At 40.9% G+C, this 18,150-nt stretch overlaps 1 protein-coding gene across 1 annotated transcript in view; it reads left to right on the top strand.

The window, feature by feature from the left end:
• Nucleotides 1–18,150, top strand: part of ITGA8 (integrin subunit alpha 8) — a 196,234-nt gene that overhangs the window by 92,126 nt on the left and 85,958 nt on the right. The window contains exons 14-15 of the mRNA XM_036762194.1: nucleotides 6,975–7,020; nucleotides 11,069–11,176. Coding sequence (XP_036618089.1) covers nucleotides 6,975–7,020; nucleotides 11,069–11,176 — 154 coding nt within the window. The remainder of the gene's footprint in view (nucleotides 1–6,974; nucleotides 7,021–11,068; nucleotides 11,177–18,150) is intronic.

Below are 18,150 nucleotides of genomic sequence, written 5' to 3'. Positions count from 1 at the left end.
CAACATAAGGGCAATGAATAAAAGCTGCTTCTGTCTATTTTTAGATGATCATGCTTGCCAGACTTTAGGAGACTTATCTAAATGCTTGCTTTCCACAAAAATGAGTTATGTTTATCCAATGCCAAACATCCACAGAGATTTCATAATCCTCTGCTTACAAACGAACATTATTGTATTTACTGACATGGTTTTCCTTCATTTTTTTGCTTCCATGTAATTATCACTCTAAGGAGGGATAGTAGAAGTCAGGGGAGAATGCCGTATTCAACTGCCATACTTGGCAACCTTGGTTATGATTTGAGTTTCTTAGCTCCCTTTACCAAAGTACAGCGACTCCTCCAAAGTTACCCACAACCAGAAGCAAAATTAATTGGAATCTAGAAATCAAAATAGGAAGTTAGGTGGTGCAGTGGGTAAAGTGCCAGGCCTGAGGTCAGGAAGACACATCTCCCTGAGTTCAAATCTGGCCTCAGACACAAGGGCAAGTCACTAACCTTGTTTGCCTCAGTTTCCTCATCTGTAAAATGAGCTGGAGAAGGAAATGGCAAACCACTCCAATATCTTTGCCAACAAATCCCCAAAATGTGGTCACAAAGAGTTGTACAGGACTGAAAAACAACTGAAAAACCACAACAGGGTTAGGGGAGTGAGATCAGAGAAGGCTTCACAGAGGAGGTGGCCACCTAGCTAAAACAGCAAAAACAGGAGGTGGCTTTTCTAGGCATTCCAAACCACTGAAGCACTTCAGCTATAACCTTCCCTCAAAGAAAAAGAGGCAGAGTCGGCCCCAGACCCTACCTCCAAGAATGTTGGGAATAGCATCCCCTCACAGGCCAGTGGCCCTGCCTCTAGCTCAATTCTCCCATCGCTGATCCAGGGGAGCAGCTCCTTTGGAGACAATTTGCTCTACAAGTGTTGCTGCCCCTGCCTCCTCAAGAGTTCTCACTGCCATCATCCTTGGCATTGTTAAATGTGTAAACGTCACAATTGGATATGGTTTTAGTGATGGTCATGGCACTAAGAAAGTTGCTTTGCTGTCTGCCTTGCTACTGTACCCTGAACACAACTGGACTTTTCCATATGCCATACAGGTATATAATTAGACTTCTATATGTTTCTTCTTTCCCTGTTAGACTGCAAGTTCCTTTTTCAGTAAGTTCTATCCTACCTCACTACCTGCATCCCCAGAGCTTAGCACAGTATTTAAAGCATTTGTGTTCATTCGTTCATTACTCCACTCAGTCATCTGAGTTGGGCCTTAAGTGACGAGTAGTGTCAACAGGGACATTCAAGGGATAGGAGCATAGCCAAGGCATAGAGGTGGGATGGTGCAAAATATATACAGGGTAATAGTAAATAAACAATGTTGGCCAGAGTATTGTGGGTGTGATGGGGAAGAAGGTTGTTGTTCAGTCATTTCAGTCCTGTCCAACTTTTTAGGACCCTTTACCATCTTGGGAAGGGAGTTGGGAAGGAGGAAGGGATAGCATTGGGAACTCAAAACTTTAAAAACAATGTTAAAATTGTTTTAACATGTAATTGGGGAAAATAATTTTTGAAAGAGACACTTGAGATAAGTCCAAAAAGAGGCTGGTACCAGATTTTTGGAAAGTCATGAAAGCAAGACTAAGGATATCTGAAATGATCCATAGGTTTGGATTCCAGATAGGTAGCACCAGTGGAGAAATAATTTGGTGTAATAGCTAAAGCCAACCTGGAAATCAGCAAGATCTGGGATCATGACCCACTTCTGATGAACACTAGCTGTGTGATCCAAGGCAAACCACTTAACATTTCATTGCTCTAGGCACTTCTAACCCTCACGTTAAGGAGCAAGTGCTGATGTGCATTGGTAAAAGGAGTTTCCTCACATTGGCGAAATGACAGGTCCAACCTCTATCCCTGTCCTCATCACTAATGTAGTCCCCACATATTACCCCATTCCTCTATGTGTAGGAGGACTAGACCTCTCAAAGGAAGTGATAAATGCTTATAGGTAGCCACCAGAGTTCCAAGAACCCCATCCCCCTCCATGCAACGATTTCAGTTAATTCTTTAATGTCTACCACCTCTTTTCCTATGGCCTCCAACTCCTGCTACCCATTCTCTCAGGACTCCTAAGCAAATAGCCTTCTTGTTATCCTCACCTGTCCACTTGAAACAGAGTTGGTCTTTTCTAGTTGGAGAATCTCCAACTCTAACAATTCCCTTGGTGGACTGGTGAAACCTAAGGCTTTAATGTTTCCATTTCAAGCAACGGTTTCAAAGCTTGGCTCCTTTCTTCTTGAAAATAGAAAAATGCAAATTTGGAGGAGATTGACACAAAACATGGGGGTAATACATTTCTCCTGTGATCTCACATTTTCAGAGTTATTTTTTCTTGCTGACTAAATCTGCATCCTTGTTTGATTTCAGCAAAAATATTCACTGGATCCAAGAAAAGTCAAAAGAAAAATAAACATTTTAAGCAATGATATGGGTCACCAAAAGCCTAGCATTCTTGGGTTCCATTTCATTTTGTTTTATTTTTCTGTTGAGGAAAGAGAACAAAGGTAATTTACCAGACTCAGGTTTTTTTTTCCAGAAAAGGAACAGGAGAGTGTAAAGTTATTTTTTAAAGAACCTGCCTGTGGACAACTCTTTAAAAAAAGGAAAGAAAGGAAAGGAAAGGAAACAGGCAGTTGATAAAAATCTGAGACCTGTTATGGTCATAGAGAAAGAAAGTATGTGGAGTTATGAATGTAAATGTTAGCACCACAATTGGTCAGCCTCCAAATCACCATTGAAGCCCTGAGACAATGAAATATGTGCCCTGCTTGCCAAAAGCAAAAAGTTAAGATCATTAACAAAAAATACATATGTGAACCACAACATGGCTATCATAGCCAATCTCCCAGTTGGGGGAAGAAAATCGATTGGGCAGAAATGCAAGTCAACAAATGAGTTCCCCTCCACTCCAGAGGGCTAACCCCTTCCAGCAGGCACAATAACAAGGTGATGTTTCAGAAGACAAGCATTTTTCTGGGGTTGATAATTAACTGGGTGTTTGGACTCTAGATAACTATGGCCACCTTTCCATATAGAAACTTCTTGTAATGCAGCCAGGGCTCTTATTTTCCACTGTAGGAAAAAAAAAATCCCATTCTGGGGTGCTGAGATGAAAGACTCCTGAAAAAATAAACTATCTTTATTTACCATGCTAAGGATTAAGCATGGGCTTTTCTGCACAGAATAGGCACTTTCTTAAATTGAATTTCATTTGTTCCGAGTGTTCTGGTAGAACCAAAGTTCAGCTATTTCTGTCTTACCTGCTAGATCTGGTATCTTCTTTCAAAGCACACCTCAAAGTAACATGTAGATTTTCTTCCTAAAAATTTCAGTTTAGAATATGTAAATTCATCAGAATTTACCCAGGTTTCATACCATACATTCTCAACAAATGAGTCTTCTCTTTGTTGTCTTCATCTGCAGAATCAGATTTTACTTGTTTTCTTCCTAATTTCTTCCAGAGATTCTATGCTCACAGTTGATTTTCAGATCTTTAAATACTCAATATATGTTTCTAAATAGCTCACCTTATTGGGGGCAGGAGAGATGAAGGGAAAAAGAGAGCAGGAAAAGGTAGGAGAAAAGAGTAAGAGAAGAAGGAAAAAAAGAACAAAAGAGAAATAACTGGAAGAACAAAAGAAAGAAAACAGGAAAAATAAAAAAGGAAAAAGGGAAAGAAGGAAGGTGGGGAGAATAAAGTGTATTTTTCTAACAGATTTTTCTCCAGCAGATTGCAGCCTCAATCACTGTCCTCCATTATCCTTCTCCCTATTCATTCCCTACTGACTTCAAACATGTCCTAATGCCCCCCCACCTTTATAAAACCTTCCCTAAATCTCGTCGTCCCCAGGATGTTGTCATATACGTGCCTTCTCTTTCTCAGCCAAACTTCTAAAAAAAAGCTGCCTATTCCAGCTGCCTCCACTGCTTTTTTCTCAGCCCTCAACTCTTAGCCATTTGTCTTCCAACCCCATCACTGAACTGAAACTGCTCTTCTCAAAGTTATTAGCAGTCTATCAGTTGCCAAATCTGGTGGTGTTTTTTTCCCCAATCTTCATCCTTCTAGAGCTTTCTGTCTAATGGTGATGACCACCCTCTTCTGAATAATCTCTCTTCTCTTGCCTTCCATGACACTATCTTAGAGGTTCTCCTTCTGCCTGTCTGACCACTCCTTCCCTGTCTCCTTTGAATATTCATTATCCATATCGTGTTCCTTCTTGCATCCCCCACCAACGGTGGGCATTCCCCAAGGCTCTGACCCAGGCCTCCTACTCTTCTTTCATTGCATTCTTTTTCCATGACCTCATCTGCTTCTGTGGGTTTCAGTTATCACCTCAATGCAGATGATTCACAGAGCCATCTATATCCAGACCCTCTTTCCTCTCAACTTCAGTCTTTTATCACTAGTCACCCCGTGGATACTTCAAACTAGATGTCCCAGGGATGCCTTAAGCTCAACATGTCTAAAATTAGACCCGTTATTTTCCCCTAAACCTTTCCCTTTTCCTAACTCCCCTATTTCGGTTGAAAACATTGCAATTCTTCTTTTTTTGGAGGGGGGTAGGCAGGGCAATTAGGGTTAAGTGACTTGACCAAGGTCACACAGCTAGGACATGTGTCAAGTATCTGAGGCTGGATTTGAACTGAGGTCCTCCTGACTTCGGGGCCGGTGCTCTACTCACTGCACCACCTAGCTGCCCCAAAGGATTGTTGTAAAGATCAAATGAGATAATATTTCTTTTTGCTTGTTTGTTTGTTTTGGAGGGGGAAAGCCACTCTTCTAATCTCCCAGGTTGGTAACCTCAACTTTTCTAAGCTCCTAATTCACTCTTATTCCATCTGTTGCCAGATCTAGCTGTTTCTGCCTGCACAACATTTCTCATATCCAACCCCTTAGTTCAGACTCTTGTTACCTCTCACCTGGATTACTACAACAGCCTCCTAATTGGTCTTCCTGCTTGAAGTGTTTCTCTATTCCAGTCCATCACACCCAAGGGATTCTACTTAAGTGCATATTTGACCATTTTTGCTGTCGTTCAGTTGTTTCATTCATGTCTGACTCTTTATGACCCCATTTGGGATTTTCTTGGCAAAAATACTGGAGTGGCTTGTCATTTCCTTCTCCAGCTCATTTTACAGATGAGGAAACTGAGGCAAACAGGGTTACATGACTTGCCCAGCCTCACACAGTCTGAGGCCAGATTCGAGCTCAGGAAGATAAGTCTTCTTGACTCCAGACTGGGCACTCTATCCACCACACCATCTAGCTGCCCTATCTTACCATGGTGCTCCCCTAGTTAAAACTCCTGTTCCTCCATGTTTTCTCTAGGATAAAATCTAACCTCCTTGTTTATCTCTTAAAGGCTGTCGCAATCTTTCCCAGCATATCTCTCTGGCCTCGTGGGACATTATTCCCACTTTTTCACTCTGCCATCCAGCCCAACTGGCCTGTTCTCTGCTCTCTACTCAGGAGACTCCATTGCTTCTCAGTTTCTTTGCCCTGAACATCCTCCTTGCCTCAAATATATTCCTTCTTCACCTTTGCCTCAAAGAACCACTCTCTACCTTCAAGACGCATCTGAGACACCAACTTCTGCATGAAGCCTTTCCTGGTCCCCCCATCCCAAGTGCTCTTGTCCTCCCTCTGAAATTGCCTCCTTTAATTACTCTATATTTCTGTTTATTTATTCTCTTTATATTTATTCCACTTGTATGTCCTCATCTGTCCCCTTAAAATATAAGCTTACCAGTAAGGATTATGTCATTGGTTGTCTTTGTGGTCTCAGTATCTAGCACAGGGCTGTGCACATAGTAAGAACTTAATAAATACTTGACTAATTATGTGAGATAGAGCTGTCTAGAGCATCATTCTGTAGAAACATCGGGGTCTGTAGTTTCTGAGATAGAACACCTCACTTTCTTCAAATTAGTTTAGTATCTTCCTTTGGCATGAAAGAAAATTGTTGTTCTACTGGAAGAGCTGGGGGAAAAAAGTAAAGAAATGAGGCGATAATTGTAAAAGTATTTTAAAGATTAAACATTAAAACTATACAAGGACAAGGTGAGATTAACATGAGAATTTTAAATAGACATGTTTTGGGAAGGCAAATTAAATTCATCTTGAAACTTGCACCCTCAATTATCACAGTTGGGTACTGTGGCTAAAGCGCTGAGCCTGGAGCACTGGGCCAACCTGAGTTGAGCCTGGAGTCAGGAAGCCATGAAATTCAAAAATGGCCTCCTCCTCTCATCAAGTTGTTGTGAGGATGAGTGAGCCAATATTTGTAAAGTGGTTAACATAGTGCCTGGCACATACATAAGTGCTGATTCCCTTCTTTACCCCCCTCCCTTTTTCTCAAGGTTTCTTTAACACGATGGATAATGTGATCTAAACTAATGATTATTTCCCTCATATGAATTGTTAACAGTTTTTCTCCTTGCAGAAAGCCTCACAATAATGCTGTTTTAGGGGGTGGGGTATATTATGCTGTTCAGTATACTATTGAATGGAAAACAAAACCATGCTACAGTGAGATCCTTCTGCTGCATACATTCAATCAATCACAGAATCTTGAATCGGCCTCCAAATGGAACACCATTCTACTGAATCAGGTGCCATAACCAGTTGTGTTCTGATCCAGACTGTTTTAGAGACAGTATTCTCTGTTCTTATTTTGGTTGCTGATCATAAATTAACGGTATTACTCACATTTAATCAACCCAGGCAACTCTCTTAGACCATAGCTGCGGTGGAGTCTCCAATGTGCATACAGGAAGTTCCCATTCTTGGGGTTCCCTAAACTAATGAAATAGCAGTTCTACCAAAAAAGAGAAAAGAGCTCATTTCAGCATGTTACATGTGCAAGTGATGAGTAAGATTCTGAAACATGGCTACTATAAAAACTGTTATATGTTTTTTTTTCCAGATTTAATTGTGGGTGCCTTTGGAACTGGAAAAGTGGCTGTTTATAGGTATGTGGTTCATGGTATGCAAATATTCATGTGGTTTCAAATTTGTTTAATTTTCTGTGTTACATTAGACTAAAATAGCATTTGGGGAAGTGCTAGTTCAGAGATTTCCAAATATTTCCAATATTTATTTTGGAAAGTCCTTTATTTTTTTAACATTAGGGTTGTATGTTTTTGTGCTTGCTTGTTTGTTTGCTTTATTTTCATTGAGATCTCTGCATTCACGACTTAGTGTTCTCAATGAGTTCTGAATTTAGCAAATAGTTGCAAAGCATCTACTTTGTGAAAGAGAAAAATGGAACTGTCCCTCTCCTCAAGGAGCTTACATTCTACTCAGGAGGGAAGTTATAAAACATATAGAGAGAAAATGTGAAAGAACCTTTGGCAACTAGGGAGTGAAATGGATTGAGGAGCGACTTGGAATCAGGAAAAATTGAGGTGTGCTACTCTGGGCAAGTCACTAGCTGTGTGTCCCTGGGCAAGTCATTTAACCTGTTTGCCTCAGTTTCCTCATCTGCAAAATGGAGATATAGCACTTAATTTCCAGGGTTGTTGTGAGGACCAAATGAGATGATACTTGTTAAGTGCTTTATAAACCTTAAAGAACTGTCTAAATGCTAGCCATTATTTTTCTGTTGTCTGAAAGGAGAAAGAGCACTTGCAGCTAGGAGGGAGGGATGAATCAGGGAAGGCTTCACACAGGAAGCAGCTCCTGAAATAGTCATAGCCGAAGTAATGGTAGTAGTGGTGGAAGTGGTAGCAGCACCAGAAGTAATGTTGGTAGTAATGAGTAATGTCATATGATATGACCCCACCCCCACCCCCAATTCATTCTCATCTATAACCAAACAAAACATGAACCTTAGAAGAGTAATTAAGTGATCTGCCTTAGATTCCACTCTTTTAATTCTCACCTCCTGCCTCCACCATATTTCCACGTGCATTTATAGAACAGCAAAGAGGGATCAAGACATCTCTAGAAATACATCTTGGATCCTTTCTTCCCACAGGGATAGGGTAGTAATTTTCTAGGTGGGTAGTGATTTTCTGGGTATGTCCAGAAGCAACAGGTAAAGCTCACAGAGCCTAAACCAATTATATAGTCAGTAGATCCTGAGTACTTCTTTATTTCTGTAGAGACCCAGCCTCTTTTAAGTCACTGATATTTGCCACCTCAATCACTCTCAACACTTTAATCTCCCTCACCATATCCCATGGCCCAAGTCTTGTTAATTCTTTCTCGAAACCATCTCTCACCTATGTCCACTCTGCTCTACTGCCCCAGTCCAGGCCCTGAGACCCTCTAGCCTGGACAGTTACAGGAAGCTTTTCGGTCTCCCCACTTCTAGCCTCTCCCATCTTGAATCCATATTCTGCAGAGCTGCCAAGTCTTATTGCTAAAGTATAGGTCTCATCATCTCACTTTCCCACTCAACAAATGCCAGTGGCTCCTGGAATACAGTACAAACTCATCTTTTTTGACATTTAAAGCCCTTCAGAATCTGGCTTTAATCTACCTATCCAGACTTACCGTAAATTATTCCCCTTCATATGCTCAACATTTCAGCCAAATTGACCTACCTTCCTTTTCTCATTACCCCCCTTTCTGTGTTCCCCCATGCCTGAAGTACTCCCCTGCCCCTTCCAATTCCTAGCTTTCTTCAAGATTCAGCTCAAAGACACTTTGTCCATGAGGACTTTCCTGATGCACCCAGTTTTTAATCGCCTCTCAACACATGGTACTTTACATGTATCTTAGCACCTACCCACCCTCCATTATATGCACGTATGCACACACACACACACACACACACACACACATACACACAATTTTGGAGGGATTTTGTATTTGGCAGCTAGGTATCTTATCTGGGCCTGGAGTGAAGAAGACTCATCTTTATGAGTTCAAATCCAGCCTCAGACACTTACTAGCTGGGTAACCCTGGGCAAGTCACTTTGCCCAGTTTGCCTCAGTTTCCTCATCTGTAAAATAAACTGGAGAAGGAAATGGGAAAACACTCCAGTCTCTTTGCCAAAGGGGGTCATGAAGAGCCAGACACAACTGAACGACAAAACAACAACAATTTTGTATTTACTTATCTATGTACAGACTTTTTTTGGGGGGGAGGGACCTCCCAAGAATATAAACTCCTTAAGGGAAAGAATTGTTTGTTTTTGTCTTTATGTCTCCCATGCCCAGCACAGTACCCTTCCCCAACTAATCAAACACTTATCAAATTAATGAATTCCTGAAACTGTTTAAGCTTGTCTAAAGAACCCATAGCACAGAACCTGGGGGCACTAGGGCAAAAGAGGACCAACATCTACCAATTCCCAAAGGGGTTCTATGGGCTGGTTCCCTCAGGTAGAAGAAGATTGCCAGCTTCCTCATCCAAATTCACAAGATGACTTCTTATGATGGCAGACCACAATCTCCCTGATAGCATGAGAAATGGAGAAGACTGCATTGCCAGAGTACCCATGGTAGGAATTTCATTAAATTTAAAACAAAGTCTTTTGTCATGGAGTATAAATGAGAATCAGAAAGGGGTTTAGGAAAACTCCCAGAAGGCTGGTAGGACTCCTGGTAATGTGGTGATGGTTAAGCCCTCATTTAAGGCAGCATGCCGAACAAGTCTTTGCTGCCTGCCCTAAGGCTCCACATTCCCATCTCTTAGACTATTGCATAGAAGAAGGTTTCTCCAGCATGACCATCGTGTGTGGCTTTCATCTGCAGTCTTGTGCCTACTAGTTGCCATGGTTTTTAGTTAGTCCTTTTTTAAAAATGTACCTTGTTTTCGGTCAGCTTGGTGGCACATTGGAGAAAGTGCCTGGCCTAGAGTCAGGAAGACTCACTTCCCTGAATTCCAATTCGGCCTCAGACATTTATTAGCTCTGTGACCCTGGGCAAGTCACTTAACCCTGTTTGCCTCAGTTTTCTTATCTGGAAAATGAACTGGAGAAGGAAATGGCAAACCACTCCAGTATCTCTGCCAAGAAAACCCCCAAATGAAGTTACAAAGAGTGATTCATGACTGAAACAACTAAACTACAACAAACCTTGTACTCTTACTCACCATATCTCGTCTATTCTCTGCCCATTTTGTCCTCTGCTGAGCTGGTGAGTATGGCTGTTCTTTGAAGGATCATAGAATTACAGATTTAGAGCTGGAAGGTATCTTTTGGGTCCTCTAATTCAACCTTTTCATTTCACAGATGAGGAAACTGAGGCTCAAAGACCCTCAGGTTGTATAGAAGCCAATATTGTTTCCACATAATTTGAATGGAAAAGTACAAAGTAAAATAAATCAGAGAGTCAAACTGGAACATTAAAAAACCAAAACCACCCTACCGTTACTATCAGAATCAGAAATTATGAATCACAGTAGAACTATGTAACTGTAACTCTTCACATAATCACTTAAGAGAAAAAACATTCTGTAGTGGATAGAGAGCTGGCTTTGGAATCAAGAAGAATTGAATTCAAATCCCACATCTGCTACAGACTGGCTGTGTAGCCTGAGGCAAGACACTGAACCTCTTGGCGCCCCCCCCAAACAATTCTATAAGACTATAGTTTATAGAGGAGGTGCTGGGATATGTATTGGCAGTGAGAATGTCCTCACAGAGCTCAGCTTATACCAAATGAAACCACAGGTCTGGTCCCACAAAACGTCACTGAAGCACTCAAGATTCCCAGCTCAGGTTTCCATCACGAACTGACTGATGTCTTGTGTCTACCTCTGAGAATCAAATCTTGAATTTTCACATGTGTTGTCAAATGTGCAATAAAGATGATTAATGACTATGATGCCCCACTGTACATCTAGTGAGGAAGACCTCTTAACAGGGATACTGAGAGTAATGGCATTGGGCCATGGGGCAAACCCCAGAAATGGTCAGAATACAGCATGGTGGTTAGAGCATTAGATACAATGTTTTGGAAACAAAGCATTGGTTTTCAGGGATATGATCGTCAATTTGTCACTCCTTCAGTGTGTTAAGCATCTACTTCTCTCTCTCTCTCCCCACCTTCCCCCCCCAACCCCAGAGCAAGACCAGTTGTGACAGTGGATGCCCAGCTTCTGCTGCACCCAGTGATTATAAACCTTGAAAATAAAACCTGCCAGATCCCTGGACTTGCAGCATTGGTACCTTGGTAAGTTTGTGTACAGACGTTTCTGTGGCTGTTGTCTCCTTTGTACCTAGGCTTATTAGAATGCCAGTCCCCCCAACCTCCAGGGTCTCTGCAGAATTAAAGGCCAGCAAAAGTTGGGGAACCATCCCAGTGAAAACCTCTTCTGGACACAGTGACTATTGATTGGTTCTTTACCCCAGAAAAATTAGGCTGTCCCCCAGCGTTCTAGGGTTACTGTACTGGAGTACTCAGACCACTTTTCAGGCAAAAAAAGTATTTTTTTCTTTTGTGAAGGTTGGGTTAAATGGTTGCTTTTCCTGTGTTGAAAACTATCATCAGTTAATGACCTCCCATGCCAGTGGGATGATACTCGAGAGAATGTTTTTCCCTTATACTACATTTTTTCAATCATTACCACTGAATCATAGAGCTTTAGATTTAGGGGAGATGAATCAGCCCAGTAGGGTCAAAATCAAATAGAAGTGGATCTCTGCCCCTACATAATAACTTAGAAAACCATAGATTCATGTTATCTTGGTTGTATCATATTTTTGTTCAGCAGCACTCTGGAGTTTTGTGGGCAGTGTGCCACAGGCTTTGCATTTTTCACCTCTGACTACTCTGACCACTCATTAAAGTTTAGGAAAGAGGCCCAGAGAAAAGAGTTGACTTCCTTAAAGTCACACCAATTGTTAATGGTGGCAGGATGATGTCTTCTGAGCCTAGATTGCGGGAGAGTATTCTTTGCGGCTTATAAAATATTTTCCTTACCTGACTTTGGAAGTCATATAATTGGATGAAAATGAATCAATGTGAGGAAACGTATCATTACTTCTGGTGCTGGAGTTGGAATCAGGAAGACCTGGGTTTGAATCCTACCTCATATATTTACAGCCATATGGCCCTGAGCAATCATGTTACTCTTCTGAGACTCAGTTTCCTCAACGGGAAAATGGAGTAATAAAACCACTTACTTCACAGTGTTGTGATGAGGGACCAGATGAGATAATGTGTGTGTAAGTGCTTTGAAAACTTAAATGCATTTTATAAATGTGACATTATTATATAGTTCTGTTCATCTTTATGTTCATTGGAGTTCAGATAAATCTCCTGCTTAACACGATGACTGGAACACAGTAGGTGATTAATAAGTGCTTATTGACTGACTGACAATACCACCCAGGTGTCATGGACTCCTTAGGCAGACTGGTGAGGCCTGTGGGTGCCTTCTCAGAAGAAAGGCCTTAAGTAATTGACAGAAGAAATGCTTAATTTCATTTAAATGTTAGAGAAAATAAAGATGACTGTTCCCCCATCCTAGTTCATAGATCCCCTGAAATCAACCCTGGGCCAAGGCTAAGAATCCCTGATATAAAGGGTCAGATAGAGTACAAGGGGCTATGCCACTATTGTTCTAGAACCACCACCACCACCACCACAATAATATTTTGTCGTTCAGTTGTTTTCAGTCGTGTCTGACTCTTTGTGGCCCGATTTGGGGTTTTCTTGGCAAAGATACTGGAGTAGTTTGTCATTTCCTCCTTCAGCACATTTTACAGATGAGGAAACTGAGGCAAACAGGGTTTAAGTGACTTGCCCAGAGTCACACAGTAAGTGTTTGAGGCGAGATTTGAACTCTGATCTTCCCAGCTCCAGGTCTGGCATTCTACCCACTACGTTACTTTGCTGCCCCAATAATGATGAAAGCTAGTATTTATATAGTAATATTTAATGTTTGCAAAGCACTTTATAAATATTATATAGGTCAATCCTTACAGTAATCCTGGGAGGTAGTGTCCTTGTTTTATAGGTGAGGGAGTTGGGGCAGACACAGATTGAGCGATTTGGCCATAGTCACAGAGCTAGGCAGTGCCTGCGTCCAGATTTGAACTCAGTTCTTCCTGACTCCATATCCAGCAGTATCCACCATGCCAGCCAGCTGCCCCCACTATGTCTAATGGTCAGCAAGCAGTAGCTTGCACAGGTAGAGACAATGATTGATTTTTGTAACTGAACGAAGCGGTTAGGAAGCAACATCATTGTCACCGTTGTCATTACTACTGTGAGCAAACCTCACAAGTGTTCAGAATGTGGCACCATGACTAGTGTGTTGGACATGGAGTCAGAAAGATCTGAGGTCGAATCCTGCCTCAGACATTCCCTAGCCGTGTGAACCTGGGCAAGTCATTTAGACTCTCTGAGCCTCAGTTTCCTCATCTGTAAAATGGGAATCATGGCATCTTCCTCATGGCGTTTGTGCGAGGACCTAATGAAACAATATATGAAAAGTCCTGAGCAAACCTCAAAGAAGCATTTAGATGATCAGGTGAGACCCTGAACAGAGTGCGGGACCTGGAGTCAGGAAGACCCGAGTTCAGTCCAGCCTGAATGGGGATAGTAATGGCACCTACCTCATAGAGTTGTTATGAGGATAACTTGAGATAATATTTGCAAAGCATTGTTTAAATGATAACTATTATTATTATCCATGGTCTTATTATTATTAGGATACCTAGAAAAGCCAACGAAAACTCACAGTATTCAAATGTTGCCTTCCTAGGCAAAGCAGCCTCCTGAAATGGTGTAGGAAGCTCTGAAAAGGGGCAGGAAGCAGGACAATCCAGCCTGGGTAGAGCGGTTATTTCTGGCCCACGTTTGAGTGTTATTGATGGCCTTCGGACAGGAGTCTGAGCTGGGGGGCAAAGCCTTTAAGGGTGGAGGGCAGGCAGGAAGGAGGACCCCAAAGAATTCTTTCCCAAACATCCTGTTACTCTTGGGCCACCCCCGAGGAGAGGCTGGTTCTCTTCTCTCCTCCTCTACCAGCATTTGGCAATATTTGGGAGCAGCCCTGAGCCCATAAGAAAATAAGAGAGGTTATAAACCACCAAGTATTATGACTAAAACATGACCTGGGAAACCGGGGACATTAATGAAAAATGTTCACATTGATTTTTTGCCTGTTCACGGTGAAATGAACATGAAATGGGCTGTGAGGGAGGCCAACGTGAGCAGGAATCTTAACCCTTTAAAGGTCTCCCTGTACGCACCTGGCTGCTCACATCGCTCTCGAAAACTCAATGAGGTGGCGTTTCACTAGCTGGAGACAGTGTATTTGGGAAGAAAATGGTAGTGCCCTGCAAAAGGATTCTTTTAAAAGCATTTTTCATTTTTTATATATTTTTATAAGGTTTAAGTGGGTTTAACAGATTCCAGGCACTGTTTTGCTTTGTGGAAAGAATATTACTTTTTAACAAGAAAAGTTCCTACATGAGTCAGCTTCCTGCTGTGATAGATAATATTATTTGTAGAAAATATCATTTATTACATGAATAAATATATTATGTCACAGTCATTTATCCAACAGATTTATTGAATGAATACAATGCTACGAAAGACATTTTCTTTCAAGTACACAGGGGTTTGGTTTGTTTGGTTTTTTTATGTTAGTCCTGTGTCTTACAACAAGGGAAATTACCATTTCATCCAGTCTAGCAGAGACTGATTTCCCTGAAGATTTTACTTCTTGTTCTATAACTTTAACTCAGTTTCCCCTTATAATTGAAGGACAACTGTCGATTTTCTTTTCTGTAATATTTCTCTGTATTTGAGATAACCTTGTATTATACTTCTGAAAACAGTAAGGTAAATTCTAATGGGCAAATACGGGCAAGCTAGAAAACCCCAAATGGGGCCACAAAGAGTTGGACACAACTGAAAATGACTTAATAACAAACAACAAAGGTGATACAGTGGAGAGAATACCAGCCTGGAGTCAGGAAGACTCATCTTCCTGAATTCAAATCCAGCATCAGACACTTACCAGCTGTGTCACCCTGGGCAAGTCACTTAACTCTGTTTGCCTCAGTTTCCTCGTCTATGAAATGAGCTGGAGAAGTAAATGGCAACCAAGAAAACCTCAAATGGGGTCACAAAGAGTCAGTCACAACTGACAATGACTTAACAACAACAGGCAAATAATTCCTCAGTCCCACTGGTAGAAATTTCTGTATCTCTCAGCCAGCCTTGTATGCAATGCCTGCTGACTAGATCTGGAGGAAGAGAACCTGAATTCAGATTCTGTCTCCAGTGTTTATTACCCGTGTGACCTTGGACAAGTCTCTTCTTCCCAGGCTTCACTTTCCTCGTTTATAAAATGAGGGAGTTTGATTACTTACCAGCTAATACCTAAGGTCCCTTCCCACTTGATCTGGATGATCCAGAGAAAGGGGTTAACAATCAGTAACATACTCGATGGTGTGGTGGGAAAAGCTTTGGATTTAGGAGCAAGGACATAGATTGGAAACCCAGCTCTGCCGCACGCTAGCTGTAAGACCTCGGGCAATCTCTCTGGGCCACAGTTCGCTCATCTGTAAAACGAGAAGACTGTGCTACATGACTACGTATCCTCAAAGACGGCACCTTCAGTTCTGTTTCTATGACACATTTTTCCTGTAAAAAAATCTAGTGGTTCAAATTATACAATACTTTATAACGAATTATACTATATTTGTATACATAAACACTATATAATAAATTATATAACACTTCATAATAAATTATACTCTATATGTATACATACATAAACATTATATAACAAATTATACTCTATATATGTCTGCATATATAAACACTATATAACAAATTATGTAACACTTGAGTTAGAGAGATATTGTGAGGAAATCGCTTTGTAAACTAAGAGTGGTCATGTATCATTATACCCATTTTATAGACAAAGAAACCAAGATTCACAGAGGTTTAATGACTTGCCCAAGATCACACAGCTAGTAAGTACCAGAGCCAGAGCTGAGACCCAACACTCTTCTGAGTCCAAGCCTGTATTATTGATATAGCAGAAAGAATGCAAGTCTCAATTGTTTTTACATTCTCTTTCGTTTTAAATTAACTACTTCTCTATTACACGTCACTAATTCTTGCAGATATGTTGAAGGATTCCTTCTTCCAAATGTTGCTAGGTTAGGAGGTCTTTAGTAATCACAGAGCGAGAAGGTCATATAATGTATTACCCTACCTCCAGGCAAGACCACATGGAAACCATCATGGACATATGGTTTTCTGTCTCCTACTCTTAAAGGTCTCCATGGAAGGAGAGTCTTTGGCAGGGTCTTCACAAACAGACTGGATTCAGAATTACCGATCAGACTGCCTGCCCACTTTGAACCGCAGGCTTCAGTTCCACTTGGAATTTTTAGCTCCAAATCAGTGCAGGGGTCCTATGTAGAAATAACCCACATCTTCCCCTCGTGGCCCCACCAAATGTCTCTTGCAATTAGGGGGTTGGCCTGAAAGGAGACAAAATTCTATGCTATGTTTTTTAAGTCACTCTGGAGCACCATAAAATTAAACCCAACCTGTTTGCCTTTGAGAAACTTAATTCATGAAGGGTTTAATCCATTCCAATTTTTTTTAACTGGGAGACTTTCAGGTCTGTTTTCTGGGCCATAGAAGCCAATCCAATGTTATTTTCTATAGATTGGCAAATTTCCCTCCCAAAGGTTATCACATGATGGGTCAGGTTTAGGCATTAGTCCTGAGCTTTACAGTTGGTAATCAGCTGTAGTTGTCAAATCTGGGTGAAGCAGATTAAAATGTTTGCAAATAAAGGTAATACAGCCAAGAATGGTACACATGCTTGTAATCTCAGCTCCCAGGGAGACTGAGGCTGGTAGATCTCTTGAACTAAAAGTTAGGTGACTTGTCAAAGCCCCACAGATAACAAGTGACAGAAGTGTTATTTGGACACAAGGTTCTACAGCTCCAAATCTATGGTGCTTTCTGTTGTACCATACCTCCCATAAGTAATTAAACAGTTTGTACAAAGCGTAGTGTTATCAGTGATATAATTTCTCACAAGAAGAGATCTCCAACTCATCAATTTAACGTAGCATTTTCAAGTGGGTGATATTAGCCAAAAATACCATACCAGAAAAAAATTATCACAGTTTTTAGCCTTCGCAAGATTTTTACTATTAAGTAGAATCATCTATTTTTAAGGCATTTGGCAATGTCCAGGGTATAAGACTTAGATCCACCTTTGAGTGGAATGTTTTCTAACAAGTAGCTAAGCAATTCAAAAAAGACAGATAGCAAAAGGAAATTTTCCACTTAGGGCCCAGCCTGTGTCTGAAATTTCAAGCTACAATCAATTATTCATCTCACTCGAGTAATTCTAAATGAAACAGAAGTGGGACCCAAGTTTGTGATTTCTCTTGGGAAGTGGAATAAACACTTGTAATAGCAGTGAGGCCTCAGGCAAAAAAACTTTTTTTCTTAATGGTATGTGGCAAATTATTTACCCTGAAGGAAGGCATTGGCTGAGGTCACAGAAGATATATGAATCCCAGATGTGACACATTTTCATTATATTTGACACAATTGTAATAAGCTTAGATATAATTTGCTGATTTTGAATTTGGTAAGTACTTGAATTAATACTGCTATTTCATTATTATGATTGTTATTATCTAGTTTTTATATAGCGTTTTAAGGCCTGCAAAGCTCTTTATATTTTATCTTATTTGATCCTACGAACAGTCCTACTAGCTCAAGTCAGCAAATATTCTGTAATTTACAACATTAGGGATTTGCCTAAGGAGACTTTGTACTTAAGTGACTTGCCTTTGTTTCTACTACCTGTATGTTTCAGGGCACAGATATGAACCAGAGGCTTCCCGATTCCTTCTTATTTGGGGGGGTGTTAGGCTTCCCCAAAATGATGGCTTAATCATTAAGGAATAAATAATAGCTCACCTTTATTTTGTGCATGCGCGCGCGCGCGCGTGTGTGTGTGTGTGTGTGTGTGTGTGTGTGTGTGTGTGTGTTATGGACCTATCCCTCTTTTATTTATTTACAATTATTTTTATTTTCTGTTCCAAATTCTCTCCCTCCCTTTACGTTGCTCTCCCACTCATTGAGAAGTTAAAAATAGGATATGCATTACACATGTGAAGTCACATAAAATAGTTCACCTTTATATA

Source organism: Trichosurus vulpecula, chromosome 5 (genome assembly GCF_011100635.1).
Source record: "Trichosurus vulpecula isolate mTriVul1 chromosome 5, mTriVul1.pri, whole genome shotgun sequence".
In the NCBI taxonomy this organism is placed as follows: Eukaryota; Metazoa; Chordata; class Mammalia; order Diprotodontia; family Phalangeridae; genus Trichosurus; species Trichosurus vulpecula.
The sequence above is the reverse complement of the archived record's forward strand: the minus strand, read 5'-3'. Positions and strand labels throughout refer to the sequence as shown.